Here is a 17,298-nt window from a genome sequence, read left to right on the forward strand (position 1 = left end):
CCTCGCCTGGGGCAGCTCCGGGGCCGTCCCCAAGGTCACATCGGGGGTGGAGGAGAAGAACGGGGAGCACAGCCATGAGTACAAAAATACCTCTATTGCTCTGCCTCGCCTGCCCGGAGCTCAGCGGGGCCGGATCTGAGTCCAGGGCCGAGCTCTGGGGGGCTCCAGCACAGCCGGGGGCCATGGGAGCAGAGCCAGGGGCTGCCCCGCCGCCGGCAGCTGGGACCCCAACCCTGCTCCGGAACCCCATCCTTGCTCTGGACCCCCATCCTTGCTCTGGATCCCCATCCTTGCTCTGGACCCCCATCCCCATTCCGGGCCCCCATCCCTGTTTTGGGCACCCATCCCCATTCTGGGACCCCATCCTCACTCCTAGACCCCCATCCTTGCTCTGGACCCCATTCCCATTTTGGGCCCCCATCCTCACTCTGGGCCCCCATTCCTGTTCTGGTGGTCCGAGGATGGTCCCCCATCCCCATTCTGGTCCCCTATCCTCGGTCTGAACTCCCATTCCTGTTCTGGTGGTCCAAAGATGGCTCCCCATCCTCAGTCTGATTCCCCATCCCCATTCTGGGCCCCCATCCTCGGTCTGAACCCCCATTCCTGTTCTGGACCCCCATCCGCACTCCAGACCCTATCACCATTCTGGGCCCCCACCTTTGCTCTGGAGTCCCCATCTCCACTATGGGCCCCCATTCCCTGATGTGGTCCCCCATTCCCATTCTGGGCCCCCATCCCTGCTCTGGGCCCCCATCATGGTTCTGGAGCCCCATCCTCACTCTGTGACCCCCTCCCAATTCCGGGCCCCCATCTTTGCTCTGGACCCCCCATCCCCATTCCGGGCCCCTATTCCAGCTCTGGGCCCCCATCCTTGGTCTGGATCCCCCATCCCCATTCCGGGCCCCCATCCCCATTCTGGGCCCCCGTCCCCATTCCGGGCCCCCGTCCCCGCTCCAGCCCTGCTGCCCTCAGGGCTCCAGCTCCCGGGAGAGCTTCAGCAGCTCCTTCTGGCTGTCGATGGCCCTCAGGTGCTGCAGGTAGGCCCAGGTGGACACGGGGTTCCTCACGCTCAGGGACTGCTCCGAGCCTGTGGGGAAGGATGAGATCAAGGCTGGGGCACAGACTACTGAGCCTGTCCAGGATCCCTGTAGGACCACCCCATGGACCCCCTGTGACACCCCAAAACCTCCCCAAACTGCTCTGGACTGGCTCATGGATACTGCCATAGATCCTTCCATAGATCCATCCATAGATCCATCCATGGATCTCTGCATGGATCCCTCCATGGATCCTTCCATGGATCCCTGTAGGACCACCCCATGGACCCCCTGTGTCACCCCAAAACCTCCCCAAACCGCCCTGGAGTGGCTCATGGATCCCTCCATGGATCCTTCCATAGATCCATCCATGGATCCATCCATAGATCCATCCATAGATCCATCCATGGATCTCTGCATGGATCTCTCCATGGATCCTCCCACAGATCTCTCCATAGATCCATCCATGGATCCCTGCATGGATCACCCCATGGACCCCCTGTGACACCCCCAAACCTCCCTGGACTGGCTCATGAATCCCTCCATGGATCCTTCCATAGATCCATCCATAGATCCCTCCATGGATCCTTCCATGGACCCTCCATGAGGTCTCTCCATCTCCATCCCCTCTCCCTCAGCTCAGGGACCCCCTCAGAGGGTTGGGGGTCCCCCGGGGCAGGGTTGGGGTCACAATGAGGAGCTCCAGACGTACACGTGGAGATCCTGACGGCCTTGGCGTCCTCGGGCCGGTGCGGGGAGCGGCTCCTCAGTGGGGACAGTGGCGCTGGGGGGCAGAAAGAGGGGGCTCAGCCTCATCCTCAGGGCTCCAGCCCCATCCCCAGGGGCTCAGCCCCATCCCCAGGGCTCCAGCCCCATCCCCAGTGTCTCAGCCCCATCCTCAGGGGCTCAGCCCCATCTCCAGGGTCTCAGCCCCATTCCCATGGGTTCAGCCCCATCTCCAGGGTCTCAGGCCCATCCTCATGGGTTCAGCCCTGTCCCCAGGGGCTCAGCCCCATCCCCAGGGCCCCAGCCCTGTTTGGGGACCCTCCAAGCCCCCTCCCCAGCTCCCTGGGGCTCTCACCGTGCGCGTGGCCCCGGCAGCGCTGCAGGACCCGCACGGTCTTGGCCATCATGTGCTGTGGGTGAGGCACAGAGGTCACCTGCTGCCACCTGGCCCCACCTGGATCCCCAAAATCTCTGTCCCCGCCACGGCTGTGCCAGAGCTCTGCCTGCAGGGCACAGCAGGGCCCTCGGAGGGGTCACCGCCCCGCTCTCACCATCTTCTCGAAGTTGATGAGGTTCTCGGCCAGGGTGCGGTTGCCCTCGTGGATGAAGGTCATGTCTGGGGGGGGTTTGGGGGTCAGAGCGGGGTCCTTGGGGAGCGCTGGGCACACCCGGGGGGTCCCCAAAAGCAGAGACCCACCTTTGAGCAGCAGGGGCACGAAGGGGATGATGGGGGGGCTCAGCTTGGCCACGGCCAGGCGATAGACACGGTGGTTCCACGAGGGGTCCTGGGGACAGGCAGGGACACGGGGGTGGGGGGGACAGGGGGGGACAGTGGGGGGACACGGGGGTGGGGGGGACAAGGGGGGACAGTGACACCCCCTCCCCATTGCTCCAGGGGCAAATCCCCCTGGGAAAGGGACACAGGGCAGGGAAAGGGGACATGGGGCAGGAAAGGGGGACATGGGGCAGGGAAGGGGACATGGGGCAGGGAAGGGGACATGGGGCAGGGAAAGGGGACACGGGGAAGGAAGGGGACGTGGGGAAGGGAAGGGGGACATGGGGCAGGAAAGGGGACATGGGGCAGGAAAGGGGGCACAGGGCAGAGGGGCTGTGCTCACCAACATCCTCTCCAGAGCCGAATGCAGCTTCCGGATCTTATGGGGCAATCTCTGTGTAGGGATGGGATCAGGAGCTGGCACCCCCCTGTCCCACCCCAGAGACCCCCCCTGTCCCACCCAGAGACCCCCAGCTGTCCCTCCCCAAAAACCCCCAGCTGTCCCACCCAGAGATCTCTGATTGTCCCTCCCCAGGTGTTGTCCCACCCCCCAGACCCTCCCCTCGCTGTCCCCCCTCTGTCACCTCCCAGGTCTTGGCCAGGCGAGTCACGGCCGTGTTGCTCACACCGAACATCACCGCGAAGAAGGAATTCAGGTTCTTCTGCTCCTTGAGGCTGCAGGAGGGGACGGGACCGGACGGGTCAGCCATGGGGACAGTGACAGTGACACAGGGACAGGGACAGTGACAGGGACTCACTGCGCCGCCAGCTTGATGAACTTGCGCAGGAGCTGCGCGCGCCGCCCCAGCTCGGGGCACAGGCACAGCTCGGTGGCCACCCAGAACTGCAGCTCGTTGAAGCGCCGCAGCACCCGCGCCAGGTTGGCCGTGGCCACCTCGCGGAACTTGTGCGGCCCCACGATGTAGTGAATCATCTCCACCTGCGAGAGAGGCGGCTCAGGGGCGTCCTGGAGCCCTTCCAGGCAGTGAGGGGTGTCCCAAACCCCTCCTGGCAGGTGAGAGGTGTCCCAAAACCCTTCCCCAGCAGGTGAGGGGTGTCCTGATCCCCTTTCCAGCAGGTGAGAAGTGTCCCAAAACTCTTCCCCAGCAGGTGAGGGTGTCCCAAACCCCCTCTCAGCATGTGAGGGGTGTCCCAAACCCTGTTCCCAGCAGGTGAGGGGTGTCCTGAGCCCCTCCCAGCCACTCCCACCACGGGCCACACCTGGTGGATGCTCTTGAAGAGGTTCCAGTCGTAGTCAGTGAGGTGGCTGGCCAGGTCCTTGGAGCTGATCAGGTCCAGGGTGTCCGAGGAGCCGGCGTGGGGGCCCAGCTGCTCAGGGTGGGGGGTCTGGGCACGGGACAGGACCCCTGACCCTTTCTGCTCTCAGTAGGGATGGGCACTCCAAACCGAGGCATGGCAGCCCCCAACCGCTCTGGGGGGTCCACCCGGTGCTGCCCACCCCAGACCCCCACCCCACACTCACCAGGCTGCCCAGCTCGTCCCTGCTGACCACAAAGAGCCTCTCGTTGAGGCCCAGGGCCGTGAACACCCCCACGGCGTCCTGCGGCAGCACCGCTCGCTCTGCGCGGAGGGAAGGGCGCGGTGACACCGAGGAGGGGACAGACACGGGGACAAGGCCACCCCGGGGTGTCCCCTCACCTCCGGCCGAGTTCACCCTGACCAGGACGTGCTCCCGGTCCCGGCGCAGCCGCGGCGCCAGCGCCCGCAGCACGTCCCGCACGGCGGCGTTGACCGGCAGCACCGCCACCAGGCACGAGTGGTCGGCCCTGAAGATCTCGTAGGGCACTGAGGGGGACAGAAGGGACCTCAAAGGGACAGAAGGGACCTCAGTGTCCCCGTGCTGCGGGGGACAGTCCCGCTGAGGGGGCAGTACCTTTGTCCTGCGCTCGCAGGGCGCAGGTGCTGTCCAGGATCGGCTCCTCGGGGCTCCCCAGCCACATTCCCGAGCTCCGCGCCTGGGGAAGGTGGGACACACAGGAGGACACGGCCACAGCCACCACCCCTCCTGTGGCGTGTCCCCAAAGGGCAGCGGGGACCCAGATCCTGCCCTGTCACCCCTCAGGGAGGGTCCCTACCTTGGGCTGGGGGGACACGCTGCCGTCACCGTTCTCCAGCCTGTGGGAAGGGGAGGGGGAGGATGGAGATGCCGTTCCTGGTGGGAACAGAACTGGGACCGGCCACCACCAGGGACTATGGCCACCCCTGAGATTGTGGCCACCTCCAGGGACTGCAGCCACCCCAGACCACCCCTCGGCCACCTCCGAGCCCCCCTGCCCTACCCAGCTGCATGTGCCACCCTCCCCATGGCCAGGAACCCCACACTGGGGACAAGGTGGCGCCAGAGCCACTCCAAAAGCTCCTCCCCAGGGCACCCGCGGTGGCATCAGGGGACACCGGGGGGACATCGGAGGACATCAGGGGACACCGAGGGGACATCGGGGGACATCAGGGGACACCGAGAGGACATTGGGGGACATGAGGGGTCATTGGGGGGACATCAGGGGACACCGGGGGGACACCAGGGGACATCGAGGGGACATTGGGGGACATCAGGGGACACTGGGGGACACCGAGGGACACCGTGGGGACTCACGTTCGGGGTCGCCGCCGCTCCTGGCCCTGCTCCTGGCACAGCCCGCCCAGCTGAGGGTCCTGGCTCGCCAGGTCTGCCAGGTTCTGCGGGGACAGGGGGCACAGGATGAGTGCAGGACAGTCCCTGCGGTGTCACCGTGCCACCCTGGCAGCGCCACCCCGGCCGTACCTGCAGCAGGGCCGTGGTGCTGCGGTCGCCCTGCAGCAGCCGCCCGTAGAGCAGCACCCACTGGCTGACCAGCCGCAGGATCTTGCGCCGTTTGCGCAGGGCGTACGAGGCCTTGTCCTGCTCCGAGCCCTCCAGCGGCTCCGCGCGGAAGCTGGCACCAGTCAAGGGCACCAGTGAAACGTGGAGAGGGGCAGGGACCCCCAAAATGGCACCCGGGAGATGGGGATGCACCCAAGGGCGCTGGAAGGGGATTTGGGGCCCAGTCCCGCACAGAAGGATACTGGTGCAGCAGGGCCCGGCAGAGCTGCGAGGTCGGCATGAACACGGTGTAGGTGAGCAGGAAATCCCCCAGCAGCGTGTCTGTGAGGGACAGGGCACTGTCACTGCTGTCCCCAGCGCCGTGAGGACACGGGGACCTCGCCAAGGATCCCCTGTGCCCTGCCTGGGGTGTCCCCACCAGGGACGGGGCACTGTCATTGCTGTCCCCAGCGCTGTGGGGACACGGGGACCCTGCTAAGGACCCTCCATGCCCTACCTGGGGTGTCCCCACCAGGGACGGGGCACTGTCACTGCTGTCCCCAGCGCCGTGGGGACACGGGGACCTGGCCAATGATGCTCCATGCCCTGCCTGGGGTGTCCTCACCAGGGACAGGGCACTGTCACTGCTGTCCCCAGCGCCGTGGGGACACGGGGACCCGGCCAAGGACCCTCCATGCCCTACCTGGGGTGTCCTCACCATGGGGCCCTGGCCAAGGATTCCCTGTGCCCTGCCTGGCCTGGTCTGGCCTGGCCTGGGGTGTCTCCACCAGACACAGGGCACTGTCACTGCTGTCCCCAGTGCCGTGGGCAGACGGGGACCCTGTCAAGGATTCTCTGTGCCCTGCCTGGGGTGGCCTGGGATGTCCCCACCATTGGGACCCCGCTGGTGGCGGGGCAGATTTTGTTCCTAAACCCTGCAGAAGGCGCTGGATCATTGGGGTGGGATCACAAATCCCCGGGGGATCCAGGATGGGATGACAAATCCCCGGGATCAGCTCCAAGGCAGTGCCCTGTCCCCGGCCGGGATTTGTGACCCTCTGGGGACACCTCCTGGGATTTGTGACCCTCTGGGGACACCTCCTGGGATTTGTGACCCTCTGGGGGACACCTCCTGGGATTTGTGACCCTCTGGGGACACCCCCTGGGATTTGTGACCCTCTGGGGGACACCCCCTGGGATTTGTGACCCTCTGGGGACACCTCCTGGCTCCCGGCTCGCCCGGCTTCTCCTCTCCGAAGGCAGAGGGAGACCGAGAGGCGCCGAGGAGCCGCTCCCGGCCTGGAGGAGCCGCTCCCCGCTCAGAGGAGCCGCTCCCGGCCCGCCCGGAGCCGCCGCCCTCTCCCGGCCTCGGCTTTTGGGGTTTTTAGAGAGCCCGGGGTGGCACCAGCGGGATTTGGGGTTGGACACCGGGAATGAGGAACCCCCTCGGTGCCGCTCCCCCAGCCTGTCCCCAGCCCCGTGTCCGGGTGGCTCTGGGATGGCACATGGGGACACCCCCACAGGGGGGACACCCCCACCTACCCACGGGGTCGTAGAGGGTGGCATCGAGCCGCATGAACTCCAGCAGGTGCTCCAGGATCTTCTCAGGTGTCCCGGCCATCACCAGGTACCTGCTGGGGACAGGAGGGACAGAGGTGACACCGTGGCCGTGGGCAGGGACACCACGGGCTGGTGACAGCGGTGCCGCCACCATAGGCTGGTGACACCACGGGCTGGTGACAGCATGGGCTGGTGCCACCATGGACTGGTGACAGCATGGGCTGGTGTCCCTGCTCCTTGTCCCCTTGTTCCTCCCAAAAACTGCCCCGAGGGAGGCTGGAAAGGGCAGAGGGGTGGCTCAGGGGACAAGGGTGGCACCTGCCACGAGGGGGAGAGGGACAGAAGTGTCACCTGATACTCGGGACGAGGACAGGGGTGTCACCTGCCACAAGGGACACAGGAGTATCATCTGCCGAAGGGGGACAGGGACAAGGGTGTCACCCACCAAAGAGGGACAAGGACAGGACTGTCACCTGCCACCAGGGGCACAGGAGTGTCACCTGCTGTGAGGGGAACAGGGACATGGCTGTCACCTGCCAAAGGGGGACGAGGACAGGAGTGTCACCCGCCACCAGGGGCACAGGACTGTCACCTGCCAAAGGGGGACAGGGACACGGGGTGTCACCCGCCACCAGGGGCACAGGACTGTCACCTGCCAAAGGGGGACAGGGACACGGGGTGTCACCCGCCACCAGGGGCACAGGACTGTCACCTGCCAAAGGGGGACAGGGACACGGGGTGTCACCCGCCACCAGGGGCACAGGACTGTCACCTGCTGCTCCGCGCCGAGGCCGCCTGGCCGCTGCCCCCCTGCAGGTCCTTCTGCAGCACCAGCACCACCTTGCCGTGCTCCTTCAGCCGCACCGTGTTGGCCTCCACGTCCTGGGGGCGATCCCGTCATCAGCCCGGCTGGGATTCCCCAAAATTCACCCCAAAATCCCCCCCCCAGAATCCCCCCCGGGCCCACCTTGAGGATGCGGTTGAAGTCCTGCTTGTCCACGCGCAGGAAGTGACAATTGTCCTCGCGCAGGAGGATGGTGGCCGCCCGCGGGGCGTCGTTCACCAGCGCCAGCTGCCCGAAATCGTCCCCCTCGTGCAGGGTGGCCACCAAGCCCTGAGGACAGCACGGGAGATGAGGGATGGTGACACACCAGTGTGTCCCCAGAGTGTCCCCACAGTGCAGAGTGGCCACCAAGCCCTGGGGACATCATGGAGGGTGAGACATGGAGACACTGGGGTGTCCCCAGAGTGTCCCCATAGTGCAGGGTGGCCACCAAGCCCTGGGGACATCGTGGAGGGGTGAGGGATGGTGACACTGGGGTGTCCCTGAGGTGTCCCCAGAGTGTTCCCCTCGTGCAGGGTGGCCACCAAGCCCTGGGGACAGCACAGGGGGGTGTGAGATGGTGACACTGGGGTGTCCCCAGCATGTCCCCATAGTGCAGGGTGGCCACCAAGCCCTGGAGAGGTGAGGGATGGTGACATTGGGGTGTCCCCAAGGTGTCCCCCCAGCGCAGGGACAAACCCACCTTGCCGTGGGTGACCACATTGACCGAGCCCTTCCAGATGATGTACCAGGAGGTGCCTTTGTCACCTTGGCTGAACACTGCACCAGGAAAAGGTGAAAATCCACAATTTTGGGAACAGCTCCGGTGTCCCCAGGCTGGGGACACCCCAGTGTCACCCACGGGGGACTCAGGGTGACTCACGGACGGTGCCTGCACGCTGGTGCCCCTCAAACATCAGCACGGCCGCCAGCTCCCGCTTCACCTGCTCAGGGGACAGCGCTGTCACCCCAGCTGGGCCAGCAGGGGACACGGGGATGGGGAATGGCGGGGAAGGCCCAAGGGAGGCACAGAAATTATCAGAGAGGATGTTTAGATGGAAGGAAAGGGGTGCAGAAGGATTTGGGGAGCCAGGACAGGAGCTGATGGGGTTCAGGAGGATTTGGGGGTGAGGGGACACCCTCAGGTTTGGGGACACGGCCGCGCTCACCGAGTTGGAGAGATGAGCCACGGCTTTGATGTGGAGCAGCTCCTCAAAGATCAGCTCCAGCTCGTCCTGCGTGCGCTGGGCAGGCCTGGGGGGGCCGGGGGGGGTCAGCGGCTCCCCGTGCCCCCCTCCCCAGCCCCTTCCCCTCTTTGGGTGACTCTGTTGGGTCCCCCCACCCTCAGCAGCCCTGTGGCCACTCCAGACCCCCCCGAGCCGGGTCCAAAAGGTGCCAAGGAGCCCCTGGGGCACTCACGGCTTGCGCAGGGCCATGGAGAGCAGCGCGTCAGGGCCCAGCTGCGCCAGGAACCCCAAAGCCTCCAGCAGCTCCTCGGGGTCCCGCGGCCCCGCGCCGGGCTCGGGGCTCAGCTCCAGCTCGGCAAAGCGGTAAAACTGCGTCTCCTTGTCCTGGAAGTGCCACTCCTGCCTCACTGCGGGGCGACAGCGGCCCTCAGCTCGGTTCTGCACCCCCTGAGCCCCCCAGAGCCCCCCAAAACCCCCTCACCGTGCGTCAGCACCCCGCTGTCCACCAGCACCTGCCCGATCCCCACGGCCTGGCCGCGCGTCTGCACGGCCGCGCCGGCGCTCAGCAGCCAGTCCACCAGCTCCTTCCCCGAGCAGCACTGCCTGGAGGGGGGCACAGGGGGTGAGAACCGCCCGGGGCAGCCCCCCCGGAGCCCCCCAGAGCCCCCCAGCCCACCGGTGGTGCCGCAGGTGGTGCTTGTGGTCGCGGATGAGGCCGGGCCGGGAGGTGCTCAGGTGGGCGAAGAGGAGCTTGCCCGCCCTCCGGATCTTCTCCGAGGATGCCTGAGGGCGGCGGGGGACAAGGGAGATCGTGGTGGGGGGGCTGGGCTGTCACCTGTCCCCTCAGTGCCCTGGGATTGCCATTGTCCACCCCAGGAATGGCTGAGGAGCATCCTGATGGCTCCAGGGTATGGGGGTGCTCCAGCCCTCAGCCCCCCAAATTCACCTCCCCAAATTCACATCCCCAAATTCACCTCCCCAAATTCACCTCCCCGGGGGCTTCCCCGGCCCCCCCACCTGGGTGATGCTGTGGCCATAGTCCAGGCTGGATTCCGAGTCCAGGAGCGGGGTCTGGAAAACCAAAGGGGAGGGGATTGGGGGGGCTGGGGGGGCTCTGCTGTGTCCCCATCACCCCACACTGCTGGGGGGGGGGGGTCCTGGCACCCCCAGAGCACCCCCAGCTCTTCACCAGGTGAGGGGCAACACCCAAATCCTGAATCCAGAACCCAGACCCTAAATCCAGAACCCAAATCCTGAACCTAGCATGGAAATTCTGAACCCAGCACCCAAATCCTGACCCCAGCACCCAGATCCTGAACCCAGCACCAATTTCCTGAATCCAGCACCCAAATCCTGAACCCAGCACCCAGATCCTGAACCCAGCAACCAAATCCTGAACCCAGCACCCAGATCCTGAACCCAGCATCCAAATCCTGAATGCAGTGCCCAGATCCTGAATCCAGCACCGAAATCCTGAACCCAGAATCCAAATCCCGAATGCAGCACCCAAATCCTGAATCCAGCATCCAGACCCTGAACCCAGCACCCAAATCCTGAACCCAGAACCCAGATCCTGAACCCAGAACCCAAATCCTGAATATAGAACCCAGATCCTGAATCCAACACCAAAATCCTGAACCCAGAATCCAAATCCCGAAAGCAGCACCCAAATCCTGAACCCAGCACCCATTTCCTGACCCCAGTCCCCCTCTCCAGCTCATATTTTCCCGCAGCTCTCCCCCTCGGGGATGCTCCGGGTAAAACCAAACGCAGGGAGGGCCGAGCCCGGCCCGGACCGCGGGGCAGAGGTGCCCGAGCTCCGAGCCCCGGCGGCGGCGCTGCCCACGGGCCCCGCGGCTCCCGGGCCCCTCCTGGCCACGGCCCTGGATAAACAAGCCCGGCCCGCACCCGTCGGACCAGTTCAGCTCCCGGCACCAGGAGCGCTCACCCGGCGCGGGGCACCCTCCGAGGGACGCCCACCCGCACGGGGGGCACCCCCAGAGGGGTTTTGGGGTCCCTATCCCCGCTGTGGGGGTCCCACAGAGCACGGGAGGGCACCCAAAAATTGGCGTCTGCAGGATCCTCCCGGGGTGTGGGTGGGGAGGTCGGGGCAATCCCGGATGGATTTCCAATTGAGGAGGGCAGGAATTAATTAGTGCAGGAGTTAATTAGTGCAGGAGTTAGTTAGTGCAGGATCCTCGAGGTGAACCTCCACCTGCTCCCAGCGCTTCTCAACGGCTCAGGAGGAACTGGAGGAGCCACGAGCGGCTCTGGGAATGCTGCAGGGACGTGTGTCACCTGGCCACGGTGTCACCCAGGCTGGGACACCGCTCCTGAGCTGGCCACAGTGTCCCCAAGGCAGGGACACCACTCCTGAACTGGCCACAGTGTCCCTAAGGACGTGTGTCACCTGGCCATGGTGTCCCCAAGGCAGGGACACCGCTCCTGAGCCGGCCACGGTGTCCCCAAGGCAGGGACACTGCTCCTGAACTGGCCACAGTGTCCCTAAGGACGTGTGTCACCTGGCCATGGTGTCACCCAGGCTGGGACACCGCTCCTGAGCCAGCCACGGTGTCCCCAAGGCAGGGACACCACTCCTGAGCCGGCCACAGTGTCCCCAAGGCAGGGACACGGTGACTCAGGCGCTCTGCAAACTCTGCCGAGCCCCGTGACGGCCGCGGTGAGCAGGAACCGCGCCGAGCAAATGTTTGCAAACTTTGCAAATGGGAGCCGGGAGGTGGCCGGGACACGGGGCTGCTCTGGGGACACAGAGGTGCCACCCGTGGGAGCCAGAGGTCCCTGCCACCCTTTAGGTGCAGGAGATTTGTGTCACCCTGTGGTTGCAGGAGGTCCCTGTCACCCATGGGAGTCAGAGGCCCGTGTCACCACATGGGTGCAGGATGTCCCTGTCACTTCTGTGGGTACAGGAGGTCCCTGTCACCCTGTGGGTGTAGGAGATCTGTGTCACCCGTGGGAGCCAGAGGTCCCTGTCACCTCTGTGGGTGCAGGAGGTCCCTGTCACCCGTGGAAGCCAGAAGTCCCTGTCACCCTTTGGGTGTAGGAGATTTGTGTCACCCTGTGGGTGCAGGAGGTCCCTGTCACCTCCTGGTTCGCGCCACCCCACAGGTCCAGGTGTCACCCCGGTGTCCCTCTGCCCAGGTCCCCAAAGCTGTCCCCCAGCACAGAGCCCCCTCTGCCGTCCCCTCTGTCCTTGGGGCCCAGAGCCAGGCCGCGCTCCAAGGACACCGAAAGAGACACAAAACCCCCGCTCAAGGACCCGATTCCTCCTTCCCGGGATTCCTCGCTGCTCTGGAATCACCCAAACCCCCTTATTGTCCCCAAACCCCCTCCCTGGAGCACCCACCCGGGGTCAGGACCCTCAGGACGCCCCCAGCCCCCTCCCCGTGACTCCGTGGCTCCAGCAGCTTCCTAAGGAGTTGCCTTTTCCACCTTCCTGCCCCCGGGATCCTGCCTTTCTCCGGGATTCCGGCAGCGCCGGGCGCCCGGCCAAGGCCGCCAGCGGCCGTTCCGCGCCCGCGGCCGCTTTTGTTTGGGATGCCGAGGAAAACAAGCGCGGCTATTTCGGGCCTCGGGGCTCCGGAGAAAGCCCTCGCCCATCCGCAGCCTCCGCAGGCCGGGGCTCGGCACTGCATCCTCTGGGACGGGGCTGGGATCCCACGGGACGGGGATGGGCACCCTCGGGATGGGCTCAGCACCCTCGGGATGGGGCTGGGCACCCCCGGGATGGGGTTGGTACACCCAGGATGGGCTGAACACCCCCAGGACAGGGCTGAGCACCCCCCAAGACACAGCTTGGCACCTCTGGGATGGGGCTGGGCACCCCCAGGATGGGCTTGGGGACCAGTTCCGGATCTGCTGTCCTCACCAGGGACTGGCACAGTGGCACTTTTGGCTGGCACAGTGGCACTTGTCACTGGCACAGTGGCACTTTTGGCTGGCACGGTGGCACCTGTCACTGGCATGGTGGCACTTGTCCCCTGGGAAGGACAGAGCCAGGGGACTCTGCTGTCCTTTGGAATCAGGAGGGATTTGCTGGGATCAGATCCCCAAGGGGGATGAGATGGAGCCAGAAGTTTCCAGGAGCTTCCAGCAATGGGATCAAGGGACCCGTGTGGCTCCTCAGGCGCTTCCCTGCCCCAGGAATGGCTGTGCTGGGACAAATCCCCTTTCCCTGCTGGGATCAGCTCCAGTGCCCTCGATCCCCGGGTGTCCCCACAGAGGGGACGCTCCTGCCGTGCCACAGGTGCCACTGCAGCCAGGGCTGGTGGGACTGGTCCCAGTTCAGCCCAGGAATGCTCCAGGCCTGCTGCTCACCCAGCCTTAGCGCCCCTCCAAAGCCCACCCCAAAGTCTGCTCCGAAAAGTTTTGGAGAGAAAAACAAATCGGGAAAAAACAAGGAAAACTTATCTAGGAGGGAGTCCCTGTGCTGCGTGGAAATGCCCAAAGGGGAGTTGCCCCCTAAAATAATTCCACTTTTTCTTGAAAAGTGTCCCAGGCCCAGCAGTGAGGGAAGGGGAAGGACGCAAAGCTCCGGAAGCTCTGCGGGGCTCCAGGGTCACCTCCCCGCCTGGAGGGGACAAGGAGGGACCGAGAGGGGACAAGGAGGGGCCGAGAGCAGGGCTAGGGACCCCCGGGACCCCCGGGACCACCCCTCACCTCCGTGGCCAGCGGGGGGAGGTCACAATGACAGGGGACAAATCCGTGCTGTGGGAACGGGTGGGGAACGCTGTGTGATCCCAGAATGTCCCCCTGGAATGTCCCCCTGCCCCTGGAATGTCCTTCCTGCCGGGATGCGCCGCCGGGCACCTGGCACCGGGCTCGCTTCACGCCTGGCCGCCCGTTCCGCTCCGCTCCGCCCGTCCCAGCCTGCGCAGCTCACCTGCAGCCTCACCTGGCCCGTGTGCTCTCACCTGGCCCCCTGTGCCCTCACCTGGCTCCCTGCACGCCTGGATTCACTCCCGGTACCCTCACCTGGTTCCTCCCTCCCTCCCTCACCTGGCTCCTCGTACCCTCACCTGGCTCCTTGCACGCCTGGATTCACTCCCCGCACGCCCGGATTCACTCCCCGCGCTCTCACCTGGCTCCTTCCACTCTCACCTGGCTCCCTGCACTCCTGGGCTCCCTCCCCTCCTCTCATTCCCAAATTCCCGGGGTTGGGGAGACCCCGGCCCCACTGACCATGGGGATTTGGGGACACGCTCCCCCCGGCCCCACTCATCCAGCGGATTTGGGGGCGCGCTCCCCGCCCTTACCCAGAGGATTTGGGCACACGCTCTCCCCCTCACCCAGCGGATTTAGGGGCGCGCTCCCCCCATTCCCCACTCCCCCAGCGGATTTGGGGACACGATCCCCTCACTCCCCTTTGCCCCAGCGGATTTAGGGGCGCGCTCCCCCCATTCCCCACTCACCCAGCGGATCCCCTGGATGCGGGGCAGGCTCCCCCCGGCCCCCTCGAGCCGCACGTCGTAGCTGGAGCTCCGGAACAAGTGCATCCTCCTGAGCAGCCCCGGGAGCCGCGCTCCGTCCGCTGCGGGACCCCCGGGGGGCTCCGGCCCCGCTCGCCGCGCCCCCCCGGCCGCCGCCCCCGGCCCGGCCCCGCGCACCTTCATGCGGCGGGGGGCGGCGAGGCCATGGCGGCCGCGGGGCTGCTCCGCGGCTCCTCGGGACGGGGCCGGGCTGGGGAGCGGCTCCGCCGCCGCCGCCGCCGCGCCGGGCCCGCCCCGGGAACGGCAGCTCCGCCCGCGGCCCCTCCCCGGCTCCCGCGGCCCCGCACCGGGACCCGCGGCAGGAGCGACCCCCGGGAGCCGCCCCCGGCCATGGGGGAGGCACAACCGGGACCCCCGGGAGCCGCCCTCGGCTATGGGGAAAGCATAACCCCGATCTCCGGGACCCTCTGGGACCCCCGGGAGCCGCCCTCGGCCATGGGGGAGGCACAGCCCCGACCCCCGGGACCCCTCTGGGACCCCCGGGACTGGGTTTTGGGGGTCTCCAGGAGTCCCTGAGCAACTCAAACACGGGGGTTTGGGGAGGACACAGGGGGCTCCCCTGCCCTGCCCAGTCTGGTGGGGGGACCCAGAGAGGCTGGAAGAGGGAGGGGCTTTGTACTGGGAATGGTTCACACTGGGGATGGTTCGTACTGGGAATGGTTTGTACTGGGAATGGATTGTATTCAGAATGGATTGCACTGGGAATGGTTTTCACTAGGAATGGTTCATACTGGGAATGGTTTCTACTGGGAATGGTTCGTACTGGGAGTGGTTCATACTGGGGAGGTGGCCCCCAGCCCTCAGCCCCCAGCTGGAGCAAAGCTGGAGTGGGGCCCAGCGGTCCTGGGAGAGCTTTTTCTGGGGTTTTTGGCCAAAAAGGAAAGGGGTTTCTGCCAAAAGGAGCCTTTACTTCTGAAATAAATCCCGATTTTTAAAATCCAAATCTGCCTTTAAACCGGCCCCCACCCCAGCTGGAGCTGGGATGGGAATCGTCAGCTGGATTCGAGGAATTTGGGGAAGAGCCTTGAGCCTCCCCTGCTGCCCCTCCTGCCCAGGCACCCGAGGGGCTCTGGGGGTCACACCGGGGTCCCCAATCTGTCCCTCCAAGCTGGGGCCTCCCTTGGGCTCATCCTTGAGCAGCGGGACAGCGACAGATCCTGACCCTCCTTGCCTTGATCCCTCTCCTGTTGCCTCTGAGATTTTTCCAGGGATTCCTGGGGGCTCCAGGACCACCAGAACCTCCCCGGGCTCAGTCCCCCCTCCCCAGGAGCTGCTCTGGCGCTCTTCCAGCCAGGCTCCCCTTGGCGGGGATCCCGGGATCCGTGAACAGACACGTCCCCCCATGCAAATCAGAGCTCATTAAGGGAAGGAGGAAGAGGCTGAGGAAGGCAGCGGCTCCTGGAGCCCGGGCAGCCCCACCCCGGCAGCCCAAGGAGAGGAGAGGCACCTGCCCGGGCCCCGCGGGGGCACTGCGGGCGGTTCCTCCTTGGGATGAGGCTCCACCACCCCATTCCAACCCCATTCCTATTCCAGTGTTCCCCATTGCAACCCCATTGCAACCCCATTCCTATCCCAATCCCACCCCATTTCAATCCCATTCCAATCCCACCCTATCACATTCCATGTTATCCCACCCTTTCCATCCCATTCCAATCCCATCCCATCCCATTCCAACCCTATTCCTATCCCAATCCCATCCCATCACATTCCATTTTATCCCACCCTATCCAATCCCATTCCTATCCCAATCTCATCCTATCCCACCCTATCCTATCCCACCCTTTCCCATCCCACTACAATCCCATTCTATCCCACTCAAATCCAACCCAATCCCATCCCAATCCCATTCTACCCCATTCCATTCCAATCCCATCCCAGCCCAATCCCATTTTATCCCACCCTATCCTATCCCATCCTTTCCCATCCCAATCCAATCCCATTTTATCCCACCCTATCCTACCCCACCCTTTCCATCCCATTCCCAATCCCATTTCAGACCCAGCAATGAGGGTCCCCCCACCCCTCTCTTTTTCCACCCCTCATTCCTGGGAACGGCTCCCATTTTTCTATTTTTAGTCCTATGAGAAGGGTGAGACAGTACAGATGTTATAATTCATGCTATCACAATCAGAAGCCGACTATTTCTTAATTATAATACAAAAGATATGATATGATATGATATGATATGATATGATATGATATGATATAATATAATATAAATATTGTATTATCAATATTGTATTAATATTGTATAATTAATACAGTATACTTTAAATTTTAATATGTAAAATATAACCTGTATAATTTTAATATTTAAAATATTATATAATTATACGTATGGAAATATATAAATTATATGTATTAATTATAGAAATATTATATCATTATATATATTATGCAATTATAATACATAACATAAACGTTTCTTGACCTACCAAATTTTCCACAAATGCATTTCCCACATCCCCGAGGTGTCCCTGGGGTGTCACTGGTCCCTCACTCGGCTCCAGGTGCGGGGTCACCGATCCCGGCCCTTCCCGGGGGCTGCGGCCGCTGCTGCCCCGCCAGCTCTGCCTTATCACCCTCTTATCGTCCTTTAACCCCGCTCGTTCGGCTCCGCTTGGACAATCATTAATTAACGGCGGGTCCCTGCTGGCTTTGGGGCAGTTCTGGCCTCTCTGCCCTCCTGGCAGGAATCTCTTCCCAAAATCCCAAATCATAAAGGGATAAAAAAATCCATAGGGCAGCAAACGCTGACCCTGCTCCCAAATCCTAAAGTGGATCTGCAGATCCACCTGACCCTGCTCCCAAATCCTAAAGTGGATTTGCACATCCATAGGGCAGCAAACACTGACCCTGCTCCCAAATCCTAAACTGGGTTTG

The 17,298-nt window shown here is 64.1% G+C and overlaps 1 protein-coding gene across 2 annotated transcripts; it reads right to left on the reverse strand.

The window, feature by feature from the left end:
- Nucleotides 1–958: 958 nt before the first annotated feature.
- RAPGEF3 (Rap guanine nucleotide exchange factor 3) lies at nt 959–14,538 on the reverse strand. 2 transcript variants are annotated; one of them, XM_054293562.1, is made up of 27 exons: nt 14,338–14,538; nt 9,926–9,979; nt 9,585–9,691; nt 9,390–9,511; nt 9,141–9,315; nt 8,891–8,975; nt 8,605–8,665; nt 8,425–8,501; nt 7,866–8,012; nt 7,671–7,780; nt 6,881–6,969; nt 5,602–5,680; nt 5,321–5,471; nt 5,153–5,235; nt 4,635–4,674; nt 4,433–4,514; nt 4,198–4,344; nt 4,022–4,119; nt 3,760–3,885; nt 3,297–3,478; nt 3,123–3,213; nt 2,882–2,932; nt 2,461–2,548; nt 2,315–2,379; nt 2,119–2,173; nt 1,750–1,821; nt 959–1,087 (listed from the first exon to the last, which is right to left on the reverse strand). In XM_054293562.1, exons 1-27 carry the CDS (start codon nt 14,536–14,538, stop codon nt 969–971), a joined length of 2,757 nt encoding a protein of 918 aa, XP_054149537.1. In that variant the 3' UTR covers nt 959–968. The 2 variants fall into 2 exon arrangements, with proteins under 2 accessions (XP_054149537.1, XP_054149538.1); XM_054293563.1 differs by having other exon boundaries at nt 6,881–6,972; nt 14,338–14,435.
- Between the last annotated feature and the right edge of the window lie 2,760 nt (nt 14,539–17,298).

Source organism: Melozone crissalis, unplaced genomic scaffold (assembly GCF_028551555.1).
Source record: "Melozone crissalis strain CALT ecotype California unplaced genomic scaffold, PUWL_Pcris_2 ptg000160l_1, whole genome shotgun sequence".
NCBI lineage: Eukaryota > Metazoa > Chordata > Aves > Passeriformes > Passerellidae > Melozone > Melozone crissalis.

Coding starts and splice junctions, on each gene's coding strand:
- RAPGEF3 (XM_054293562.1), bottom strand. CDS start 14,538: ATGAAGGTGCGCGGGGCCGGGCCGGGGGCGGCGGCCGGGGGGGCGCGG. Junction 6,970..7,670: donor GCCTCGGCGCGGAGCAGCAG/GTGACAGTCCTG, acceptor TGTCCCCAGCAG/GTACCTGGTGATGGCCGGGA. Junction 2,549..2,881: donor CGGCTCTGGAGAGGATGTTG/GTGAGCACAGCC, acceptor GCCTGTCCCCAG/GACCCCTCGTGGAACCACCG.